The sequence below is a fragment of the Notolepis coatsorum genome (genome assembly GCF_963971535.1).
Source record: "Notolepis coatsorum genome assembly, chromosome: 20".
NCBI lineage: Eukaryota > Metazoa > Chordata > Actinopteri > Aulopiformes > Paralepididae > Notolepis > Notolepis coatsorum.
In genome coordinates, this window is record NC_140184.1 from 33,871,505 (window position 1) to 33,899,015 (window position 27,511).

A 27,511-nucleotide genomic window follows, 5' to 3' on the forward strand; every position below is an offset into this window, starting at 1 on the left:
TTATGCCTCCAGCTCCTGATCCGCCGCCTCCTGTGCTAGTGGATGGTCACCCCCAGTGGCAGGTCCGCCGGTTGATGGGCGTTCGTCGGCGGGGCCGGGGGTTCCAATACCTGGTGGACTGGGAGGGTTACGGTCCTGAGGAGCGTAGCTGGGTCTCCCGGCAGCTCATCGTGGATCCCGGCTTGATCACCGACTTCCATCGGGCCCATCCTGACGAGCCGGGTCGGCCTGGTCGCCGGGTGGCTCCCGTGGAGGGGGGGGTACTGTGAGGTTTCTGTCCTTGCGCTCTCACTCGTTCTGTTCCTTTAACCACCCTCGCTTTGTTTTCATTCATTTTCTGTCAATTGGTTCTATCCCCTCGTTCACACGTTTCTCCCCGTTGACGTCATCAGAGACGTCGCTGATTGGTTCTCTCTCTTCCCCACGCTTTTCAATCACTTTCCCCAGCTGTCACTGCTTTCTCCCCGTTGACGTCATCAGAGACGTCGCTGATTGGTTCTCTCACTTCCCCACGCTTTTCAATCAATCGATCCCTCATTATTTATACCCCGTTTTTCCCCACCCTAAGTTGTTGGATCGTCTTGTTTTGTCGCCTTGATTTGTCTCTGGAATTCCTAGAAGCCTTCGCTTGGATACCTGCTCCCGTGGCGCGCGCTCGCCTCCACTGTTGCTCCAGTTCCAATTACGCATCTCGTCTGGGTGAGTTATCTATTTGACTGTTCTTGACCTATTCCGTTTTTCGTGTGTAAACTTACACTGAAGACTACCACCTTTTTGTCAAACAGTCACTCACCCAGCCATTATCTATTTTTGCTTGTTCCTTTATGGAATGATATTTTGGGATCTACCATCTCCCTCTGTGTGCTAGCTCACACCGAAGATATTATTCCACAATTGGACTGTGTGTTTACATGAAGATATCCACTGTGTGTTTGCTCACACCGAAGATATTATTTCACAATTGGACTGTGTGTTTACATGAAGATATTCACTGTGTGTTTACATGAAGATATTCACTGTGTGTTTACATGAAGATATTCACTGGGACTGTGTTTGGAGTTAGCTCACTGTGTTGTTAACACGAAGAGTTTCACTTGGGCTGTTTTTGGAATTGTGCTCTCTGTGTTGTTAACACGAAGAGATTCACTTGGGCTGTGTTTGGAACTGTGCTCACTGTGTTGTTAACACGAAGAATTGTACACCCTGTTCTCCTGCTCGTTTAAGACTGCTCTGTCACTGACTCGTTCCCTCTCTCCCTCTCTCGGTCTCGCCACAACATCTGAGAACCCGCCGAGAGGATTCTGCAGAGCGGTTCAGAAGTCAACACCTGCTTCCCAAGACAACCCTCACGGGAGAAGCTGCAGAGCAGCAGAACTTTGCCCCTTGATCATTGTACCTGTCTTGTTTGACCTGCTTTCCCTGTTTCTCTTATTCTTAGTACCAAATAAACAAGCCCTCGTATTTGGCAACTCTGAATCCTACTCTCTTGTGTCGTTGCGTTTGGGGTCGGTGTCAAACCATAACAGAAACAGAGAACCACAGGGAAACGGAGGACAATAAGAATACACAGTGTTCTGGTCAGGGTAACCAACGATCTACTGATGGCGGCGGATGCTGGAACCCCATCCATTCTGGTCCTTCTCGACCTATCGGCAGCCTTCGACACGGTGGATCATCCCATTCTACTGGACTGTCTCCACTCCAATGTCGGACTCCGCGACCTAGCTCTTGGCTTATTCCAGTCCCTCTTGGCTGGTCGGACTGAGTGTGTCTCCCTCGGAGGCGCAACATCCTCCAACCACCCTGTCACCTGTGGTGTCCCCCAGGGATCCGTCCTCGGCCCCCTGCTTTTCACCCTGTACATGCTCCCCCTCGGCCGCATCATCGGCCGGCACGGTGTGTCGTTCCACTGCTACGCTGACGACACCCAGTTATATATCCGGATCACACCTTCATCACCTTCATCACCCCCCACACTGACCGCTTGCCTGGAGGAGACTAAGGCGTGGATGAACCACAGGTTTCTCCAGGTCAACAGTTCCAAAACACAAGCCATGCTGATCGGTACCCCACACCAGGTCCGGTCAACCACCATCAACACCATCTCCTTCTCCGGTCAGGACATTCCCCTTTCCACCCTTGTCACCAACTTGGGCGTGAAAATGGACCCCCACCTCACATATGATACACACATCAAACACCTCTGCAAGACCTCTTTCTTTCACCTCCGAAACATCACTAAACTCCGCCCCTCACTCACCCTGGCAGATTCCGAGAAACTCGTCCACGCTTTTGTTTCCTCCAGGCTGGACTATTGCAATGCACTCCTCATCGGGATCCCTAGTAAAAGCATTAAAAAACTGCAAACCATCCAGAATGTCGCTGCTAGGATCCTGATGAGGGTGCGCAAATATGATCACATCACCCCCACCCTCAGATCCCTTCACTGGCTCCCCGTGGAACACAGAATTGAGTACAAGGTGTCCCTCCTCACTCACCAGTGCGTACACGGTGGTGCCCCTGCCTATCTCAAGGAACTCCTCACCCCCCAGTCCTCCTCACGTTCCCTCCGCTCCGGCACAGCCTACCTCCTCAAAGCCCCCAGGACTAAGCTGCACTCCATGGGCGATCGCGCCTTCTGCTTTGCTGCACCCAGACTTTGGAATGCTCTCCCCATCCACCTGAGAGCACCACAATCCGTCGAGGTTTTTAAAAGGGGCCTAAAAACATTTCTTTTTAACAAGGCTTTTGCCTGAATTTTCTTTTACTTTTATCTTTACTTCAATTCATTTTACTATTATTTTTATTTTATTTTACTCTTAGGTTCTTCCATTGCACTGGTTGTTAGTCTTTTTAATTGTTTTTATTAATTTTAAATTGTTTTATTCATTTAACTTTTGTCTATCTCCTGTAGCACTCTGAGATTCTCATGAATGGAGAGCGCGGTACAAATTGAATCCATTATTATTATTATTATTATTATTATTATTATTATTATTATTATTATTATTATTATTATTATTATTATTATTATTATAATGGCAGGATTTCTTTAGACTTTCGTTTACCATTTCATTTTCAGTGCAGGCAGCAAAAAAATGTCAGACTCGTGTCCAATGGCTAATACAAATCTGTATCCACAATTCTGATGTACACACTCACGGACTTCAGAATACGTTTTGAAGGTTCTTTACTTTCTTTAGGCAGTCACAAAGTACAACATCATTCTTCATAGGATATATAGACCGAACTAGGATCATGGACTACGGTCAAAAAGTTATGTGCTTCCAAACTGCATGGGCACTGTCTCACTACTAACTAGGCCAGTGGTTCCCAAACTGTGGTGCGCGCACACCTTGTGGTGCGGGGGCGCCCTCTAGGTGGTGCGTGACATGAAAAGGCTAATGGTGGTAAAACATTTATTTTTATTTTTTACAATAAAATTTCATACAAATCTTTAGTATTATGGATATTAAACATGCTGGCAGAGTACATGCATCCATGTTGTGGTGAACATTTTAATTAAATAAAGAAATTCCCTATCCATAGTCGCCGTGGGAAGAGATAAAATAAAAAATAAAATCTGTGCACGGAGACCAGCAACAATTTTTTCTAACAGAAACCCATTGGGGGGTCCGTCAGCTAGGTCGGGAGGTGACAGGGGGTGCACGGCCAAAAAAGTTTGGGAACCGCTGAACTAGGCAATACAAGTTCACGGCATATAAAGACTCTCACACATGCGCAGTAACACATCTAAAGTACATGTAACGTTAATTCTTAGAATAATTCGCAACTAAACTATAAATATGGCTTATAGCATACCACAGCATTACAAATTAAACTACTGCTAGTTTTCTATGCAATAACTAAATATATAAAATACAAATATATTCAAAATATGACTTTTCAAGGTTTGGCTCTTACACACAGGAACATAAAACCACGAGTAGCGGATAACAAATACGGGAGTGAGTAGGGGAGACACAGTCGGGAGGAGAGTAAGGGGAAACCAAGGGGGGTGGGGGGGGGGGCAGTAGAGGAGAGAACGTGGGGCAGGGGGAAATGGTGGCGAGTTGGAGGAGGGTGGTTATGGGTAAGGAAGGTTGAATGCTTGGGAGAACAGGTAGGTTTTGAGTCTGGATTTGAAGGTGGAGAGTGAGGGAGAGTCTCTGATGGTCTGAGGGAGGGAGTTCCAGAGTCGGGGTGCAGCTTGTGAGAATGTGTTAGGGTTTGTAACCGACCTCAAACGCAACGGCACAGAGAGAGTTGTTCAGAGTTAGCCAAAGCAAGGGCGTATTTATTTTCAGAGTTACAAGATGGAATGAAGTTGAGCAACCGAACAAACGGGGAATCTGGCATGTGAAGGTTGTTGTGGCTCTGCAGATACTCCCAGTAGGTGGTGGTGAGGAATTGGCTTGTGACGTCTGAAGCGGCTCTGCAGATCCTCCCAGCTTTCACTCCCGGTGGAAACGGAGAGAGAGAGAAATCTGAGTTAGCCCAGCGCACAACAGAAACAGAGAGGTGACTGATCCAGTATATATCCAAGTGACTTGATCTTCGGTGTACCACACACAGTTAGCAGAGTCCAGAGAAAAAACAATACGGTAATCCAAAGTGTAAATCCAACACAAAAATAGGTGAGAACAGTACAAACAAAAACGGGATCTCTTCGGTGTTTCACAAACACACAAAAAACTGATGATCCAAAAGAACTGTTTCCAAAAACTCACCAGAGCGCAACGCGTAAAGCGGGCAGATAACGAGGCGCAGCTCAGAACGGGAAACCAGGTTCTCCACAGGGATTCTCCACGAAAGTCCTGGAGAGCAAAAGACAGCAAACAGCGACTGGGAAGGCAGGCAAATGCAGGAGTATTCAGAACGATCCAACATCGATAGTAGGGGGATCAGGGTATATAAAGCCACAGGGCGCTGATTACAAGCTGTGACAGCTGCGGGATGAAATTGATACTTGCTCCAGAAGCGTGTGGCGGGGAGAGCACCAATCAACACGGCACCTTACAGGAACGGAGCGTGTGGCGGGGAATGCAATTAATCAACAAAGTACCTTAAAGGAACGGAGCGTGTGGCGGGGAGCGGACCAAACCTCACAGAATGCCCGGTCACCGAAACTTTTCAGTTTGGATGACGGGACAGTGAGGGAAAGAGTGGAAGAGGACCGGAGGGAACGGGTGGGGCGGTAGGTGAGAAGGAGGTCAGTCAGGTAGGGGGGGGCCAGGCTATGGAGGGCTTTGAAGGTGAGGAGTAATGTTTTGAAGTTAATGCGTTCCTTGATCGGGAGCCAGTGGAGGGAGTGGAGGACAGGAGTGATGTGTTCGCGGGACCGGGTGTTAGTGAGGAGGCGGGCGGCTGAGTTTTGGACCATCTGCAGTTTATGGAGGGAGCGGGAGGTGATGCCAGTGAGGAGGGAGTTACAGTAGTCCAGGCGGGAGGAGATGAAGGCGTGTATGAGGGATTCAGCAGCAGGGGGGTAGAGGCAGTGACAGATTTTGGCAATGTTGCGGAGGTGAAAATATGAAGTTTTGACAATGGAGCGGACATGGGGGTCAAATGAGAGCGTGGGGTCGAGGATGACACCGAGGTTGCGGACTAGGGGGGAGGGGGTGATGGTGGAGTCATTGATGGTGAGTGTGATGGGTCCGGATCTGGTGAGGGTGGTGTTGGTGCCGATGATGAAAAGTTCTGTCTTGTCGCTATTTAATTTGAGGAGGTTATGGGTCATCCAGGTTTGTAGTTAAGTGATGCAGGATTCAATGTGACTGAGGGGAGGGCTGTGGGGGGATTGTGTGGTGATGTAAATTTGGGTGTCATCAGCATAGCAGTGGAAGTTGAGGTTGTATTTGCGAATGATGTGACAGAGGGGGAGAATGTAGCAGATGAAGAGCAGGGGGCCTAGGACTGAGCCTTGGGGGACCCCCTGTGTGACTGGGGAGGGGGAAGAGGTGTGGCCGGAGAGGGAGATAAATTGATGTCTGTCAGTGAGATAGGAAGAAAACCAGTCAAGTGCTGTGCCCTCAACACCCAGTTGGTGCAGCCTTTGGAGGAGCCTTAGTCCCCTAATACTATCCTGTTGATCCATATTCACCATTTCCATTGTTGCCTCCTCAACTACAATATAGACAGATGTGATAAAGACCAGAAATCCATAGTTTACAGGGTTGGGAAGATCACTTAATTTTTTTTAAATCTGTTACAGATTACAGATGATCCGTTTAAAATAGTCATCATTGGATTGTCATCCATTGGATTACACCAACTCAGGAACATAATCTCATTACCTTTTATTACCACACCTCCTAAATTCATACAATATCAAGTTTACTTGTTGGATTACTCCTAAACATCAGTTCAATGCCCAGGCCGTCGAGTTGGTGGTGTTGAAGGATTAATTGCGGCTTTTCTCCAGCGCGTCCAGCTTGTTTTTCATTGGATTGTCATGTCTAATAAATTAATGCTTTTCTGAATACCGGTAGATGTAGGTCCGTCCTCTTTATATACTTGCTTATGGTTAACGGGTACGTTAAATCAAACAAAACATTGTCCACGGAGTAGGTCATGTTGACACAGTTTCCGTTTGATGAATGGCAGTTGAAACTTTCTACAACATTCTAAAGCCAGCGCAGTGGTATATTCAATTATTCATGGTGATTTAACCATGAGTGTATCATGAATATACTCACGGTTTAGAACGCTTTCGACCAATCACAATGCGTGGTCGGACCTACCTGTTGTATAAATATATTTATTACATGGCGTTTTCACATTCGCCTTGCTTGTGATTGGTCAATAGCGCTCGTCAGAGGTCCGATATTACTCGATAATGGACCTCTGTGGAACAATAATGACCGCTGTGCGCAGCTGTTCGCAATCAAGGCCACTGACACACCTGCTGGCTGCACTGACAGCGGAGTGTGTGTGACGATGACAGCGGAGCCAGAACAGAACTGCGTCTGCATTTGATCTCGTCTTGTCGATGTAAAATGAATTAGGTATATTGTTAGTAAGTTAGCCATGTAATAAGCGGGATAATGTATAGCTATACTCGATCATTGTCGCAAAATAATTGACCTTCACTGACGTTTAAAACACCTCGGCGCTGCGCCTCGGTATTTTAAACTCCGTGTCGGTCAATTATTTTGCAACAATGACCTCGTAGCTATACATTATCCCTTACATATATATCACGTCCCTGACTTTTTACAGTAGAGTGAATCTTTTTTCCTGGCTCCTCCGCCTAGCAGCAACGTCAACGTCACACACTAGTACAGACAATAAAAATAGTGTCAACAATAAAAACACATTTAAAATAGCTGCATAGTATTTTTTTTTTATTGATCTTTTTCCCCCTCCATTTTCCTCAGATTTTCTCCCATCCCAATGTTAGTCGTTATGCCAATTCCCAATCCCCCTTCCTGGTCGCTGCGCACTTACCCCCCACAGTCGGTCTGGGAGAGTGGAGGCTATCACGTGCTTCCTCCGACACACGTCCAGCCAATCAACCGCTTCTTTTCACCTGGCAGCGCGGATTCTCATTGAGAGGGCGTAGCATGTGGAAGGATCACACTATCCCACTCAAGTCCTATCCGCGCTTAGCAGGCGGCCCGACCGAACTGTAGGAGTCGCTGTTTACAACGACCCGGACCCACCCCGCCAGCTTCTCCCACCCTCTAATACAGCCAATTGTATTAGTGTGAACGGCCAGCCAAGCTGGTGACAACCCCGGAGCTGTGAGCTGGACTCGAACAGGCGAATCTAGCCGCTCCGGGGTTTGGTGACGAACACAATCTCCGTTACGCCACCTGACCGCCCATAGCTGCATAGTATTAACAAATAAATATTGTTGATATTAATACTCATATTGATTATACAGTCTGCTGGTCCGGGTGGCTGGGGTCCTTAATAATCCACACTGTCCTGGATGGAGGAAAGCTCACAACTTCTGATGTTCTGGGTTGTTCACACTCTGTAGTGCTTTGCAGTTGAGGGCAGAGCAGTTTCCATACCAGGCGGTGATGCATCCAGTCAGGATGCTCTCAGGTCACTGTAGAAGCCTGTAGGATCTGGGGCCCCATGCTGAATGTCTTCAGCCGCCTGAAGTGAAGGCGTCATTGTGCTTCTTCACCACCTGGCCGGTGTGCCGTCCCAGGTGAACACAGAGGAACTAGAAGCTGCTAACTCTCCACAGCAGACCCATTGATGTTGATTGGGTCCAGCCTGTCTCCCCCTCTCCTGTAGTCCACGACCAGCTCCTTGGTCTTATCAACGTTGAGGGAAAGGTTGTTCACCCTGCACCATTGTGCCATATTGTCAATCTGGTAGGCCATTTCATTGTCGTTGGTGATTAGGCCTATATCACTGTCATCGGCAAACTTGATCACCATGTTGGATGGTGTATAGGGAGTAGAGGAGGGGGGTTAGGAGACACAGCCCTGGGGGGCTCCTATGTTAAGGATCAGAGGGGCTGAGGTGTTAGGTCCCATTCTCACCACCTGGTGGTGGTCTGACAGGAAGTCTAGGATCCAGATGCATAGGTTGGGGTCAAGTCCCAGGTTCCTAAGTTTGGTGTCAAGTCTGGTGGGGAGTATGGTGTTGAATGCTGAACTGTAGTCAATGAACAGGATTTGTATGCCTTTTGTATCGTCATGTAGCAGAGGTCCTAAATATTATTTCCATGTGCTTGCTGTGTCTAGATTGCCAATTGGAGCTTGCTGTGAATGTTTTAGCTGTATTTTATTGTGATGTTCTTTTTTATGTTGAAATGTTCTGCTGCCTTGCTTGGCCAGATCGCTCTTGAAAAATAGATTTTAATCTCAATGATGCTTATCTGGTTAAATAAAGGATTTGATTGATCGATTGATGTGTATTTACATCAATGTGTTGAAAGTATTTTGGCAATACTTTTTGCAGAGACGCCTGGTTGAAGTCTCCAACCACAATGTAATCTGCATAATCTGCAACAGAGGGAAACATGGTTTATACAAATATTACATGTGATGTAATCTGCACAATTAACCTAATTTATATAAAGAAAAAACGAATATATGTATATGATTATGCTTGGAGTAAGGACTAGTACAGGTTTGACTATGGAGCTGGTTGAAAATTTATTAAACCCATAGACAGTTATTTTTATTGCATATGCTATAATTTTTTTTTAAATTAAATTAAAAACGTAACGCAATAACAAGGTTCTTGCAATCAATAACAATCCCATGCAACAAGTCAAGTTCAGTAATTGCCAGAAATTGTACAGTAATTGTCCATTGACGTTCTTATTTCATGGAAAAGTGAATATAGTGCAAAAGGAGTGCATGTTATTTTTTCCAAAAGGGGTTTGTTTGATTCCTTTATCTCACCATACAGTAGTTATCCAGCATAAAACCCGACCTGTTTTCTAACAGGTCGGGTTTTATGCTGGATAACTACTGTATGGTGAGATAAAGGAATCAAACAAACCCCTTTTGGAAAAAATAACATGCACTTCTTTTGCACTATATTCACTTTTAATTTCTTCTCTCCATATGTGCAGTGCATTACTTCTTCCACCTAATTGAAAACCCTTATAGCTCACCAGTGTTCAGCAGCAAGTCTCATGTTCCACACCAGCAGCAGAACATCAGCAGACATCAGCAGAACATCATAGATAATTGTAGCAGTAGACTTTGAATTGTTGAGCTTGAGCATACTAGCATGTAGAGCTTATTATACAACGGCATGCACATTTCTCGATTCTGATTGGCTGAAACAGTCCATTTACACGTATGTATAGGGCACAATCCACGCTCCTGGTCCCAGGACCCGCCCACAACCGAATCACATCACTCCGCCGTGCGGATTCTTCGGAGAAAACAAGATGGCGGACAATAATTTTTAACAAATGGATATGTTGATAGCGTCATAACGACTAAATATAAAGCGATTCTGTCACGGCGAATGTCTTAGTCCTTTAAACAATGTTGGATGATGTAATTGATGGGTCATGAGTCATTGTAGAACAAAAGAAAAATCGCGGATTGATTGATTGATTATTTGCAATTTTAAATGTCTTCTTCCTTCCCCCTGACTGCAGAGCTCACTCTCACACTGTCTGGCACACCACACACACACACACACACACACACACACACACACACACACACACACACACACACACACACACACACACACACACACACATACACACTCACATACACACACACACACACACACACACACACACACACACACACACACTCCTGTCTGCAACGGCGGAGGAGAGTCAGACTGAGAGAGAGCTGGGTGTTGCGATGTTTTAAGTGAGCATGGGCTATTGAATTGATTGATTGGTTGATTGCTAATTTTATTAATGTACGCCTGGTTTCCAACTGGTTAAGTTTAGGCCCTCTAAAGTAGGTTTAAAAAAATTAATAAAAAATAGGGCGAAGAAAACTTTTTTTTCCCTATAGGGCAAAGAAAACATTTTAATTTGTTTTACCTACTTTCTATAGAAGCATCTAAGAATGAAGTTATATAGAAAGTAGGTCTGCATCCCCTTAACAATTGTGTGTATTGAGCCGTACTGTATTGTACCTATTCTGCATCTGGTAATAAAATGTTCAATCAATCATTCCAATAACACACAGTTGGATGTGTTAGTTTGTTGGATCCGTTGGATGCACTTCCGAGCTGCTTCCACATGGAGGCAACTTCTCTCAATCATTCCAATAACACACAGTTGGATGTGTTAGTTGGTTGGATGCACTTCCGAGCTGCTTCCACATGGAGGCAACTTGTCTTTTTTGTTGTTGTGGGAACTACTTTTTCTGGCGGATGGTTTTTTCAATAAATCTTCGATTAATGTGTGTTTATTGTATAGCAATAAGGTTGGATGAATGTGGCATTTGTATAAAAGCATTACACCACTTGCAGTCGTGATTTGTGAACAATAAACCATGCCTAGGGGGGTCTAACGACCACCCCTAGGCATGGTTTATTGTTCACAAACCACTCCTGCGCGTGATGTAATGCTTAAGCATAGTTGTTGAGCTTGTTAGCATAGCTTATTTAGCAGAAATGCTAGAAGACTGCCACACTCTCTCTGCATCTAGCTTTGTAAAGTGTAACCACACTTGCGACCGTTTTCGGCTTGCCATTGCCCCGACTGCTTTGTGGAATGAAGTCAAATCCTAGGTAAGCGTGTATTGTGCGCGTGAATGTTGACGTGAATGTGCGGCACACTTCATAGGTTTACACTACTAAGTACGTGAATCGGTACTTAGTAGTACCGACGTGATTCGGTCGGTACCCTTAAAACTAGTACCGGATTCGGTACCCATCCCTAATTACATTATGTGGCATGTGCGGTGAATAAACATGGGGTTGGTTGGTCAATATAAAGCAATAGAGCGATGATATTATTGCATTGAGATAAGTGTATTACACTTCACACATAATGGCACATGGCACCAAATAGAACAAAGGGGAGCACACACAGAGACATCTCTCTTAGTTGGCGCGCTGGAATAACAAATAAGTTTGCCTTATCCAACTGGTTTCACAATATTAACAGACTTACTGGATCACATCAGAATGGTGAGTAAATTGTGGACAGGGAACAGTGATGCTGGCAGTGCTCCCTTGCCTGGCTTGGGGGGATGTCTAAAGAGATATTCACACAATTACACTGTTGCACACATTATTACACTATTACAAGGTAAGGCAAATGTATTAGTAAAGTTTGGTAGAAATTGGTTCAAGAGATACACTAATTTGAGTATTGAACATTTGGCCTGATGGTGGCACTAGAGGAAAGGTCATGGGGTCATCAATAGGATTCTTCCTCTTGGGGTCATGAATGTGCACCGCAAATTTGAAAAGAGTTGGATGAAAGCTGTTAGTGATATACTAATTCTAACATTTATTATGGTTTTATTTAGTGATGCACGATATATCAGCCGCCGATATAATATCGGCTGATATGGCCGTTTTTTTACACATCGGTATTGGTCCGATATCAAGATAGGGCCGATAATGGACCAAACAAATTTAATTTTTTTTTTTTCTTTTTTTTTTATACATGTTTTGGCCTTAAATAGTTTCAAAATATCAGTCATTTCTGAAAATAAGTTACAAAAGCGTTTTGGAAAATAGCTTTTTATTTGATTATCATAAAAAAGTGTTTTCTATACAGAGATATCGACATCGGTAAATATCTGTATCGGCCAGAACAGCAATATTAATATCGGTTATCGGTATCGGCCACAATTTTCACATCGGTGCATCACTAGTTTTATTGTCAATTAAGATCAAATATAAAATGGGGGGCAATTTATCACAGATCTCTTAGCAGCATTCTTTTCGCAACGCTCCCGACACACACACACACACACACACACACACACACACACACACACACACACACACACACACACACACACACACACACACACACACACACACACACACACACACACACACACACACACACACACACACACACACACACACACAAAGGCCCATCTATCATATAGCTTGCCTCCTTTTCTGTTGTGGGCCCCTATCAATGTCCCTCTCTGCATCTTATCCAAATAGCATAGTTACACACATTAATCATCATCAACAGATGATTTTCATTCAAGCTGCACAATAAATTATATAGTTGTCAGACCACTTTAGCTTCAAACGCATCAAATCCTTCACTATGATTGTCATCATCACTACCCCAGCATTCTGGCTCAGAGTCCTTTTCATTTATATGATCTGGATCCTCCTCAACATCCACAACAACCTATCAACTATGATGCAGGTAATGATGTTGATCCCCAGATGTCAAACAGCAGGCTTTGTGAGAATCAGCTGAATAGCTTAAGAGGAGTAATTTTCTAAGCAATTAAAAATAAATCTGAAATGTTGCGAAGTCCAATATAGTAGATTTTTTCTCCACAAGGAGAACTCTGGCTATAATGAACAACACTGTACCACAAACCAGTCAGGAGATACGTTAATTTGGCCTAATGGTGACACTATAGGAAAGGTTATGGGTTCGCCAAAATCAATAGGGTTCTTCCTCTAGAGGTAATGAATGTGAATTCATTTGAATAAACACATTCACACCAAGGATACTTTAACTGTTTATACTAGGGCACACTTTGCGAGCTACACACAGTCTAGGGGAGGCTCACAGAGGAAGCACGTCATTTGTGTGTGTGTGTGTGTGTGTGTGTGTGTGTGTGTGTGTGTGTGTGTGTGTGTGTGTGTGGGGGTGTATGTGTGTGTGTGTGTATGTGTGTGTGTGTGTGTGTGTGTGTGTGTGTGGGTGTGCCAGACAGTGTGAGAGTGAGCTCTGCAGTCAGGGGGAAGGAAGAAGAAATTTAAAATAAAATTGCAAATAATCAATCAATCAATCCGCAATTTTTCGTTTGTTTTACAATGACTCATGACGGATGGGTACCGAATTCGGTACTTTTGAGGTACCGAACCGAAACACGTCGGTACTACCGAGTATCGAATCAAGTGAGAAACCAAAAAATAAAAAATAAAAAAATATATTTTTTATTATTATTTTTTTTTACTTTTTATTTTTATTTTTTTTACTTTTTTTTTTCATGTCAACGTTCACACGCACAATATACGCTTACCTAGGATTTGACTTGATTCAACAACAAAGCAGTCGGAGCAATGACAAGCCGAAAACTGTCGAAATTGTAGTTATTTGAAGTTTGGATTTTTTTTTTTTCGACTGAGGTAGGTAAATTAAATTTCTTGAGACTAAAGTACCGAAAAAAGGTACCGTTGGGTACCGGTATCGATTCACAGGTACCGGTACCGGTATCGGTTCAAATGTGAAAGGTACCCATCCCTACTCATGACCCATCAATTACATCATCCAACATTGTTTAAAGGACTAAGACATTCGCCGTGACAGAATCGCTTTATATTTAGTCGTTATGACGCTATCAACAAATCCATTTGTTAAAGATTATTGTCCGCCATCTTGTTTTCTCCGAAGAATCTGCACAGCGGAGTGATGTGATTCGGTTGTGGGCGGGTCCTGGGACCAGGAGCGTGGATTGTGCCCTATACATACGTGTAAATGGACTGTTTCAGCCAATCAGAATCGAGAAATTTGCCTGCCGTTGTATAAACATGCATAATGTGTATGTGGCCAATACACTTTGACTTTGACATTGACTTTGATCCGCTGCTGTGGAGGACGCCGTGACAGCAGTCAGGGTGAATACACAATATCTCTGACACTGTTGTTTCATGGACATAACAATTAGATTGCAAATAGATTTAAAAATTAAATTGAGAATCTAATTACATTCAAAAGGGCATGCCACTGAAACTTGTTATTGTGCCTTCAGCAAGTTTGACAGCATAAATTGATGCTCACAATTGCATCTCCGAGAGAGAAGAGAGAATAGTTTGTCCTACAATTTCCTCTTTGATATGTAGCTCCAGAGAGAATACATCAGGGTATATAAACTGCTCCAGAGAGAATACATCAGGGTATATAAACAGCTCCAGAGAGAATACATCATGGTATATAAACAGCTCCAGAGAGAATACATCAGGGTATATAAACGTTAGGTTATGACTATAACCAAGTTCTGTTAGTATAGCGACGCTCGGCATCGCTCTCTGCAGTATCTCGCATACGTGCACGCGCACTGAATAAAGACCACAATGTACCTTTAATCCCAATATTCGTCTGACCACACCCCTATCAGCTTACCCATATAAGCAGGGGTGGGGCCACCCACTCTCCTCCTTCCCAAGCTTTCGCCACAAGGCGAGGTCAAAGGCTGCAGCGGCGTCGGATGCCGAGCGTCGCTATACTAACAGAACTTGGTTATAGTCATAACCTAACGTTCTGTATCGTATCGCTCTCGCTCGGCATCGCTCTCTGCACAAGGGAGGCCGAGCGAGAGCCAACGGCCGACAAATACACCCCGCTGACAGCCCCCCACAAACCATCAGAACAGGGAGGGCCGAGCCCCCCCGACCCACCCTAATGGCGGGCACCCCCCCTATTAGGGGCTTCACGGGAGGGCGACGGACCCGACCGTGCGAAGAGGCACTCAAGCAACTCAACGCACAGGGTGAGCAGACCGTGGCTTGACCCCACGACTACACACACGCACAACCCGCATGCCACCCGGGAACGAACGGAGGAACAACCTCGTTACTGCCCCCAGAATCACGGGGTCAAGGGCAAACCCAACCCCGTGGCAAGGCCGTAGCAGCGGAGCACGAAGGAAGACCCAGACCCACCAAAAGGACTGGACTCCCTAGAATGGGGGCCCGGAGAAGTCCATGATGCCAGCATCAAGACCCCACCAGGTGGGCACGTAGTGCCCCGCCCCCCACATCGCCAGCGTATTCGGACAAAGGCCCCTCAGTTACTGCACCTGGTATTCCCAGGCGGAATCCCATCCAAGTACTAACCAGGCCAGAACCTGCTTAGCTTCCGAGATCGGACGAGATCGGGCGTGTTCAGGTTGGTATGGCCGTAAGCCGAGCGGGCCCTGTCCCCCCAATAGTACACCGCCTGGCACACTGACCCTGCAGAACAGGCAGTCAGCATGGCCGTAAGCACACAAAAAAAAGGTTAACCAACGGAAGCAGGCAGCGCACCGGGGAAAAACCAGGCAACAGGCTGTTAACCCTAGCCTGGAGACTGCGGACGAGACAGGCGCCAGAGGGGACAGCTGAACACAGCCGCCCCGGCGGAAGGAGCGTAAGCTGGCGGTGTTGCATGACCAAGCCTCCATTTAAAAACCCCCACCCAGAGGGGTCGAGGCAGAGAAGGCTGACACGATTGGCAGACGTCATGAACGTGCAGGGGCACCCTCAAACGGTGAACCCGGGAGTTGACACTGCTCCAACACACCAGGGAATCAACCACCTCGGTGTTACCCAATGCGGTGGTTGTTCCTATAACCCCTCAAGAAAAAACTCCAAAACACACCTGCGGGTATACACCGGCTATACCGCAGTACAAGTGTTTCAGTTTCCAAAAAGGGTTAACCCAGGCCTACGGGTCGCAAACATCACTTCGGACCGGGCCTGGCGGTACGGGAAGCACAGGGTCACCAGAGGAGGTCAAAAAACCACCCCCACAGGCCCCTCTTCGCCATGCGTGAGAGAGGAGCGAAAAATAATGGAGAACCAGCCCCTAAGCACACCGTACCTGGTATTCCCCGGCGGTCTCCCAACCAAGTACTAACCAAGACCAACCTGTGTAGCGGCCGAGATCCGACGAGATCGAGCGCGTACAGAATGGCATGGCTGTAAGCCATGACGACAGTGCTGAGTAAAACATACCTAACCAGGGTCTCCATAGCGCTTAACCCTGTGACACCCAGACCGACCTGGCATTTTTCCCCCTGAAAAAAGCCCAAGTCCCTCAGGGTACCAGAACAGCAGATCTGCATCCCCGGCGGACAACGGGTTCAACTGATCTGGACCAGCGTGACCAGAACCAGTCCCGTGCCCTAACCACGCCGACATGCCTACTCCAGGAGAAGGGCAGATATGCGTGTTGATCTTAACATGAAAAGAAGGTGCCACCCAGACGTTCGGACGAACCGCGCCTGGTGGCCCACCCCAAGGGCGTGAGACCCCACCACATATGTTCAGATCCATCCCGTCATCATCCCCCAGACATGAACGAGAATCCGTCGACAACCCACCCAGGTCATGGGATGTGGTCGTCGGAAGAGGAAAAACCCCCATCTCAGTTGCTTTATAAAAACGCTGTTTCAACCACAAGCAACCAAGGCGTGCCAGTCAATCGCCTGTTTACAGCGAGCTAGCACTATACGTGCGTCGGGACACACCCCCATCAATGAACAGGCTATTTAGACCTGTCATTGAATCCCCAAGGCGCCCAGGGGAACGACAAGAGGGGTGTGACACTCCCTAACTCCAACACTTCTGGAATAGAAAGAAGGAAGCATCAACAGTATGTATCCCAGTCTACACAGCCGGGGTAAAAAATGTTCACATTTTTACATCCCACCACCCTCCCATAGGAAAGAGACGGGGATCCCCAGAGAGACTTCCCACGCGAGCTGTACAGATTGAAAAGAATATATTGCACCTTGAGCCATGTAAAAAACTGGTTTTAGGGCCTCCGGGGAAGAGGCACTGAACCCATACACACTCAATAAACGAATTGAATCGAATATACATACAATAGAAAAGGACCCTTCTAGAGGGTCCACTCACTTTGACAATCTGAGGAGGAAGGCTCTGTACTCTGATGGAGGCTTCCTCACATGGAAGAAGGAGTCCGAACTCACAGAAGGCCTGAATAGGCGCTTGGTGAGGAGGAGCCCTGACCACCCCCCCTGAAAACAGATCCATCACATGGACCTGAACAGCACACGGAAGTCCTACCAACAGAGACGCGCACGGTGACGTACTCTATGGCGGGGGAATTCCTGCGGTGCACACGCCCAATATACCAGGCCGTGGGACCAGGAACTCCCTCCCCCCCCCGTAACGTGCCGAACCGCCACGTGACGGGAACCTTGAAGGACAGGGGGTGTACCCCTGACCGACAGAACAATGGGGAGAGGAAAGGTTACCAGTTCACCCCTTTACGACCCCACACCCATGATACGATGTAACGACAAAAAGAGAATATGACACAGTCATAGTCAGCTCTATGAAGCGTTTCACAGCTCCACACAGCGCATGAGCTAACCTGCTATCTGATTTTTACTAAGGAAAAACACAGAATAGAGAGGGCTCTAAGAACCCCGGTCCAACATACACATGTGCTTCCGTGGCCAGTACAACCCAGTTGTAGGTCACATGACACACACAACCCATCATCACCTACAAAAAATGGCAAAAACACTCAACAGAGGAACGCCGTTTTTTTCACAATGAGAGAATACATCATTCTTGATTAGTATCGACCACAGGCCTTGCTAAGCACACATGACAGCAACCAAACCAATTTCCCTTTAGGAAATAAGTTTCTCCAGCAGATTTAGCACAACCTCAGCAATCAAGCTAAGAGTTACATCGTATCCCTACCACACAAAAGACACAATTAATGCACAACATGTCTGATAGGAGGATGAAAAAGTCCCCAGGGAACCGGGGGGGAAACACAATCCTCCTATTTTACCCTCAATACGGCCAGTTAAAACAGGAAAACCTGTTAATGTGTGAACACACTGTTCATTGTCATTACAGTCTGAGAAAGAACATTCTTTTACTCACTTGTCACCAAGCATAGCTTCATAGGTTAGTTACCTTAGTTGTGAGTACACGGCCGTGTTTCTCACACAACAACCAGATCATTACATCCCGTTTGCACGGAGAAGCTAACTGCCAGTGACAAAAACAGCTCACACATAACCCGCAACGTATCCTAAATGCATTGTAGCAACACACGTTTTGGGAAAAACACCGTTATTCACAATACATTTAGCAAAGTAAAACCAGAAGACGTGTTATGAGGTCTGGTCAACCCCGTTCCTACCCGGAACGCAGATCAGCGAAGTGCAGTCACAGACACCGTAGGAACACAGCCGTCCTGTGTTGTCCGAACTGGGCAGCGTCACCGCCCCAACCCGCACTACAGTCCCCTGTTGATGCAACCTTGCCGTCCTGGCTCAGGGCAGGGTCGACTAAAACATCCCCTGTCAAGGATGACGTCGTGGTCAAGAGTGTAAAACATGTTAAAATCAAAGCACGTTCAACAGAAAAGCATCAAGCTAACGGCCGCTCCAACCGTTCGGGTGCTACTGCTTCTGCTCGCGAGACGCCGATCTAACGACGCACGCGATCAGAAGCGAGCTCACGGCGGCGCGCGAGAAGTTAAGCTACCCCGCGCCAGGCCATGGCCATAGCAGCAAGCTAACGTTACCTAGCGACCACGACATGCTAGCCCCGCAGCTAACAGCTGACTGGCTAATAGTAGGCCCTAAGCAGGCCATGCAGCGATCCAGCAGGCTAACGCAGCAGTTAACAGCTGACTGGCTAACCGTAAGCTATGAACATGTAAACAATGACATAACACTCACCCAGACAGGCCGCCGTTCTGAACCTCTCCTCACTTTTTAAGAGAAAAGAGAAAACAAGATGTCAACACCGCTTCACAACGGTGACTTTACCACATCCGACGGAATCAGCACAGTACCAACTGGCCTGTGTAGCTGACTTTGAACATGAATCTGCCGCTATCGCACATTACATGCACATATCCCCTCGTGAAGGAATACTCTCATTTGGATATGAAAGATGGGGCCTTAACACGGTGACAGAGAGAATCCACTCGTCCAGAACACACAGGGATCACCAGTGTCAATGGTCGCGGCCCACTAGTTAAAACTATAATGGTCTTCAGACCAAGGTCTTCTGTCGCCTAGGAGGCTGAACAAAGGACCCTAGCCTGGGGCCGGTTTCCATAAACTTTGTCAAGTAGCCCCCATAGCACTAACAGACAAGTGGAGCCCGACAGCAAACACTACTCACCCAACCTGGAACGCACCGCTTCTCACAACAGCGGCATGTCCGACAGTTCAGCTGTGGCCTGACAGGTTTCACCCCAACAAACACAGCAAGGAACTGCAGTTGAGAAGCATGCAGCGGCGTGCTCCCAATACGAAAACCGGTGGAGGGTTTTTAGAATGATCATCATCTTCCAGACACTCCAGTACGAAGACAATATCGCCGTATTTTCTCGAAAATAGTGAGAGAGAAAATAAAGATATGATGTCAACGTATCCTTGTTTCCCAAAGCTGCTCCTAAACCTTTCTTCCATCATGGTGTCAAGTGTGGGGATCTACCGAGGCACTTCTTCCTTGTGGTGAAAGCGAGAAGGAGGAGAGTGGGTGGCCCCACCCCTGCTTATATGGGTAAGCTGATAGGGGTGTGGTCAGACGAATATTGGGATTAAAGGTACATTGTGGTCTTTATTCAGTGCGCGTGCACGTATGCGAGATAGTGCAGAGAGCGATGCCGAGCGAGAGCGATACGATACAGAACTGCTCCAGAGAGAATACATCAGGGTATATAAACAGCTCCAGAGAGAATACATCAGGGTATATAAACAGCTCCAGAGAGAATACACCAGGGTATATAAACTGCTCCAAAGAAAGTACACCAGGGTATATAAACAGCTCCAGAGAAAGTACATCAGGGTATATAAACTGCCAAATATGCGTTTTGAAAAGGTTTTGAACGCACCCCCCTTTCGATCCCCTTGTGCAACGTTTATTTGGTGACGTAAAAGTGAAATAGGGCAATTCAGTTATTCTATTAATTGCCAAAGGAACAGCTCCAGGCTGTATACTTCAATATGACATCATCACAGATTACAATCTTGTTGCTCTAGTTTCTAGCTTTAAGACAGAGTTGTTCACGTTCATGAATGTATTTGTTTACTGTATGTATTTTATGTTCAGATGATTCTGATGAGAACAAGCTTTTCATTTTATTCAGACCCTTTTCAGTTTTGTGTCTGCATAATAGTTCAGTCAATCTGTGGTTTGACCTAGGGAAAATTGCAATAGTAATCATTAAAGTTTTTGTGATCCCTGGGGACATCCAAATATCCAAATAGTCTTAATACTATTTTAATACTATTTAATTTAGTATTTCTTAGTGACTTAATACTTGTCTTAAGTGGATGAGGTCAAACTCTGAACATTCTATTTTCATATAATATCTATACATTGGTTTTCTAGGGTGTTTCTTCACATACACCCATCAGATATGACACATTCTCAATGTATATGTGCACTTTGGGGGTACTCTTTTCCCAAAATGATATTTTTCTTTTTTCTTTTACAATTACAAGATTTATAAAAAAAATCTGAACATACATAAATGTTAGTAATGTTTTGATGCAAAACCATGATGCATATCAGCATACAGATTTAAAACTTAAATGAGTTAGGGTTATGACCAGACTTTTTAAATAAAATATATATTTTTAAATGAGACAGAGCTTGAAATATTTCCTACATGTAACCTTCACTCCATGTCCTCATCCAAATGTTCACACCTCTGCATTCTGAACAGGCTAGTGCTGCAACCTGACTTGCAATTGCAGCACACAAGCTCCAACAAGACCTGGTCGGAATGGATGGGAAGGAGGCATGAGTCTTGGATCCTCCAGCCCCATTCCTCCAATGGTAGCGAGTTTCCCATCCATTCCTGAACCTGATGGTACACTCTGAAGCTGTGAATCACGGCAGATGATGATGTTGGTGGCAAGTTGCGAAGGTGGATAGCCGTTTTACGGTCAGTCAACTTAGTATAGAAACTATTCAGCCTGAGGTCATTGAGATAATCTATTCTCCACCTTTTGTAGATTAGTATAATTTCCCTTTCCACTGCAACAGCAATTCCATCCTTGGTAGCAGATTGTTTTTGAAAAATGCTGGTCTGTAGTCTGAACTAGTCGCTTTCTTGAAGCAGACACAGGACCTCAACTCCAAAGAGTCTGGATGTTGTATCACAGCCAAGCATGGCATGCATGAATTAGTTAATTAATGTTGTTGCTCACATCTTCACCCAACTCTTGCCCAATGTTCAAAAACCTATAACTAGACGAAGACGACTTCTTGGGCTCAGACATGAAGTACAGCTCTCCTTGCTGATAATGTTTTAACAGAAGAATCAGGAGGTCGGTGTCATCTCCAACAAGGACAGTGTCAGGATTGGCGGGGATGTAGGACACACACACAAGACACACACAAAAGGGGAATCTTAAAGGTCAACCTCCACGTTGTATTTTTGTTCAATAAACAATGTGGACTAGGCCAACAGTGACTTTCATGAAGAATTGTAAAAAAAAGTATTGAAATTGACCCAGTTTTAGCGTTTTTATCAAAACATTTTGTCTGCCCAACACAATCAACATGCACTTGCATATTTTAATCAATGGTTTATAACGTGCACGTGTAATGTCGTCACAACAGGTATTGGTCACCAGGGGTATCACCAGGGGGCGCTGAGAGTCACACAGCTAGTGGCAGGCAGAGAGCCTTGCTACCATAGATATATGCTTGCTACTACTAGCCGAATGGAAATGTATCTGTTTCACCTCACTATTGCTCCGTGATTATAGCCATCCATCCATCTCTAAAGCTAACCACGTTACCATATTTGTAATAATGTAAATCATTGTGTCGTTGTACACATTGTGTTTATAACGTTAGTAGATAACATAGCTTAGCTTGGTAGCTATTGTGCTAACAACATATCCCGACATCCGGCTCGCTGGCCGGCATGAACGGCCGACCCAAAATGGTTCTCTCCTCTCTGTACACCCCGACCCGACCCCACGGGTGCCCTGCCGGGGGGCCCATGGACGCGACGGTGGCGGCAGCCGCAGGGCGCCCGAGCCCGCAAAGGCTAGTGTTACACGATAGCTATGAGCTAACTAGCGCTGCGGGCTCCGGCGCCCTGCGGCCGCCGCTGTTGTCGAGTCCACAAGCTTCACTCGGTGCATCAGTCACGAAAGGGGCTATGATGAGCTTGGCAAGCCAGAGTAAAACACAGTTTTCATTCAATCAATCAATAACCACATTAACCAGACTCTCGTTGTGTCTATTATGCTAACGCTAACGTTACCTCATTGTGTCTATTCTACACAGATAGCCTCTCGTGTCTATCTGCTAACGTTAGCATTAGGCTAACTAACGTTACGTCCCTAACCCCCAACAACAAGCGTAACTAATCAGCGATCTTTTTGTCAGACTAAACTCTCCGCTCGGTGGCAAATTGTGTTGATGTCGGTTTTGTTTCATCAATAAATGAGGCAGAATACACAGTGACTGTATCCTTTTTTATTGCACTCGTTTCTTGCTGCAAACGTACAAAAGATATCCTACGCGAGACATTAAAGATGGCGGCGCGGACATTCTGTTTTCGTTCAGACTCCCCAAACAGTGACGTCACGCGTCTCTCTTCTGACCAATCAGTGGTCTGCAGTTTTTCACGTGTCATTTCTGGAGCTCTCATGCTGATCACCAGCAGCCCCGCCTCCCCACACGGAGACAAACTGAGTACTTTATTTTAGTGGAAAAGCAACATTAGATTCGGCTCATTAATATGCAAGCCACACCTGTTGTGACGTCGGCGTTTTGATAAGCTTTTTTGATTCGCGCGTGCATGTTATTCGTGCGTGGACCTTTTTAACTCTTTCAGAGTGGCATTTCCGGTGTCAAATGGAAATAAATAAATAATGAAATTATATACCAATGATGTAAACTACCCATAATTGATCAGTAGGGTTTAACCTAGAGGTTGGCCTTTAAAGTTACCCCAGAGGAATCGCTGAGTGATGAGAGAGGGTGGGGGAAAACACAAGAATAAGACAAATACAAATAAAAGCTGTAGGAAACACAAAACACCAGTATAAAATAACTGGGGAAAAACCCAAAGTAACCACCACTGCCTAGCAGTAAAAAAAAAAAAAAAAAAGAAAAAAAAAAAACAGCACTAAAGACCCTAGAATCATGAGCTTGGGACACTCCTCTACTATTGAAGGAAAACATGAAATGGACAAGCATTCAGACACAGTCAACCAAGCCTACTTAAAGGCACTGTACACTTGACACCAATCAGGTGTCAATCAAGCCCACACACCTGCCATGCCGCATGGCAATTAATTGGTGTCTGGTGATTGACAGCTCACCAGAGAAAACCGAAAATAACTGGTGTCTGGTGATTGACAGCCCACCAGAGAAAACCCAAAATACATCCAAAACACACTAAAATAAACTAAAATAAAACCCACATAAACCGTGATCCATCACAGACAGTTCTGTATTTCACTGCTGTTTGAACTATGAGCACATCGGTGTCTCCCTGAGCACTGTGAACGTTTATATTACCGCATATATATATATACTGTGACAGACTCTGGGGTGTTATGACCTGTCACCAGATTGGAATTAACAAAACACACACGGCACAAGGTAGAAGCAAGTTTAACAGCAGTTGTATTGCTGTTTAGGGGGAAAGGAGAGGTTAGTGAGATCGTCAGCCTGTCCGTAATACAAGAGAATCGTCTTGGTCCGTTAGCGGGGTTCGGTACACAGAGAGCGGTTCTCATACGGGCGGGGGCTGATCCGGGAGAAGAGACGTCAGACAAGCACTCATACTAATTTGTATATTTTGTACCCTGTTTAACCACCTGTACATTGTATATTGCTGTTGCACTTTACTGCTACATTTGCACTCTGGTTGGATGCCAAACTTATTTTCGTTGTACTGTACTTGTGCTGTATGATGACAATACATTTGAATCTAATCTAAATGGTTGATGTGAATAATGAAACCTTCCGGCCAGTGTTTGTGTTCCTCCTGTAACAAAGGTAGCAGACGGGGTTCAAGTTTCTTTTTTTGTATTGTTTTTTTCCCCCTTTTTACACAAACCACAAAAAGACAAAAAGACATTGAAATTGAAAGACAGACACCGAAACATGAATAATTTTTTTTTATTTTTTTATTAGGGCTGTCAAAGTTAATGCTTTAACTTACTTTGGAGATTAATTTCAATTATCCAAAGCATCAAAATAAATTAATCTAGATTCATATATGGAGTGAAAAATCTTCAACGCTCCGAACCTTCAGCAGTATATTTGCTTGTTCCTTTTTTGCATCGACTCATGCACCCCTTTGAAAATCATCTGACATGAAGATGGAACACATCCTTGTTGCCAATATGATCTACATTACTGGTAGTTCATACAAGACACCATCGTCCCCTAAGCCAATGTGCACTCCAACACAGGCCCGGGCCGTCTTTTATTTCTGTTAGCGCCACGGATACAAGAAAGAGGTCTAGCTGAGTCAATGTCCATGGTTTTGTTGAACATCTGTACTCCACAGGAGAGAAACTGCATTCAAAGAAAGCTATCAAAACAGTCCTTGAATCCAAATATACTTTCCTTGTGTTGATTCTACATCAATTCCACGATTCCACTCAAGCAAACATCCGTTACAAGCCTTGGTTCCAAGTAGAATAATGCTATTTCCCATCCAGATCAATCTAGATCAACTACAGGTTCAAGTTTCAAGTTTCAAGTTTGTTTATTATTTGTCACAACAAAATACAGAATACTTTATGATGAAATTCTTGTTTCTGTATGAGCCCCTGAGAGTGTGCTACATACAGTAAAAAAAAGTAAGTAAAGGATTTTAACTTAAAGTAATTAAGAAGTAAGTAAAAATTAAGTAAAGGAATGTTCAGTCAATATACATATATACAATATACAATACAGAGTAAAATGAGTAACAGTGAGGTACAATGCATAAATGAGATGAGGTACAAAACTTAGGGTAGGGTGCAAATGAGGTATGAATGTAGTGCAAATCTCTTTAATAATAGATAAATATAATGTGTTAACCCTTTCTGCGCCAACAACGAGTTAACTCGTGTTAGCCCGCCAATCGTTGAGTGCCAGACTCGTTATTGGATCCATTTTCTTTTATTTGCTATTTCCATTCATAATTCATCGGGGCAGCCTGTGCAGGCTGTTCTGAGTGTGTCTGAGATCGCAGACGGTCAGTACCGCCGCCTAACGTCTTGCGGCCGCTATTGCACTCCATTTGAAACGATGTTGTTTGTTTTCTGGGCCGAGCTGAGCCATGCGGGCGGGGTTTAAATACTCCGGCAAGACGAGCGCTTACAACGTTGCATCAACTAGGCTTCCCCCCCCCCGTTCATATGCAATGCCGGATAACATGGGACGGATTACCACGACCAGTACTTGGAATGGCGATCAGATAATTGGATAATTTTTTTTTGCATTACATCAGAGACTAGGTAAGGACAGTATATCCAATCTTGCGTTGATCTGATATTTTTTTCTCCCGCGATCGAAGCTGTCTGTGTGGAATGTGTGTATGCTTTTTCCCGTTGGTCACATTACAGCACGGAGGGGCGCCCCGCTGCAAGCCCCCTTTCATGCGTGCATGAGGAGACATAATAATGATAATCTAGCGTTGATTTCAGGAAGATTCGATAATCAGGCGAAAAATGGCAACGTGATAAGTGGATTTAACTAAAGGGCTGTTTTCACGTCTTTTCCTGGGATTACTCAGAATCACTCAAACTACTCATATTCACCACGGTATAAAACGGAAATGTACGGATGAAAAAATTATGTTTTTTGCATGTTGACCAGAAGAAACTCACTGACAATCGACAACGTTATTAGATCCATAGCTATAATATTAATATCGTTTTAGCACTCGCAATCACTGCATTCTCTCCATTGAACAAAGCGCTGGCACAAACGGCCATATACGCCCACAGCGACCTCCGGCGGTCAATGTGTTAATGTGTCTAAAGTGAGTAAAGTGAGTGGTAAGGTGAGTGTTTGTTTAAAGTGAGTGTGTACATGTTGATGTGTGTGCAGTGAGTGTAGATGATGGGTTGTTGTTACATAGTGTCATTGTCATTGAGCATCCTGATGGCCTGGGGATAGAAGCTCCTTCTGAGTCTCTCTGTACTGGCCATGAGACTCCGGTAGCGCTTGCCTGAGCGCAGCAGTTCAAAGAGGTAGGTTCCACTGCGCACTGTACTGTTCACAAGTTGAACCCACACAAATGACAACAGACACAAAGGATAAGTTTAACGAATTCCATATAAATCTATAGCTTATTAGAACGATGCAGCAGCCTGATGCAGACGGTGAAGTTACATACGGAGCTGAACGCTCCTGGGCACACGCACGCATGCACGCACGCACGTACGCATGCACGCACACACACACACACACACACACACACACACACACACACACACACACACACACACACACACACACACACACAACACACACACACACACACACACACACACACACACACACACACACACACACACACACAGTACACACACACAATCACCAATGATTTCTCCCAAATGAAGCCTTTAAGCAGTATATTACTATTGCACTTTTGTTACATTTGCACCCTGGTTGGATGTAAAAAGAAATTCCGTTGTATTGTACTTGTGTTGTATAATGACAATACATTTGAATCTAATCAAATACATTTTTTAAAAGCAAATAGCTTTCTGTTCTGAACTTCTGACTGATGTCACTCTGTGCAGACAACACTGTTCTGACTGCTGTCACTCTGTGCAGACAGGACTGTTCCACCTATCAGATGAGGAGTTCTTCATCCGGCCACTGGAGCAGCCCAGCGATGAGTCAGCATCACCACAGGCTCATGTCATCTATAAGCGTCATACAGCCCAGAGTACCACGCCACAACTAGCTGTCAACGGTACAATACTTATCTATACATCCACTCACTCACTCACTCACTCACTCACTCACTCACTCACTCACTCACTCACTCACTCACTCACTCACTCACTCACTCACTCACTCACTCACTCACTCACTCACTCACTCACTCACTCACTCACTCACTCACTCACTCACTCACTCACTCACTCACTCACTCACTCACTCACTCTGTCTGTCTGTCTGTCTCTTTCTCTCTCTCACTCAAACT

General features: G+C 45.2%; 1 protein-coding gene across 1 annotated transcript in view; it reads left to right on the forward strand.

Annotated features, from left to right (window-relative positions):
• adamts7 (a disintegrin-like and metallopeptidase (reprolysin type) with thrombospondin type 1 motif, 7) overlaps positions 1–27,511 on the forward strand; it is a 447,398-nt gene that overhangs the window by 14,211 nt on the left and 405,676 nt on the right. The window contains exon 3 of the mRNA XM_084337494.1: positions 27,136–27,277. Coding sequence (XP_084193620.1) covers positions 27,136–27,277 — 142 coding nt within the window. The remainder of the gene's footprint in view (positions 1–27,135; positions 27,278–27,511) is intronic.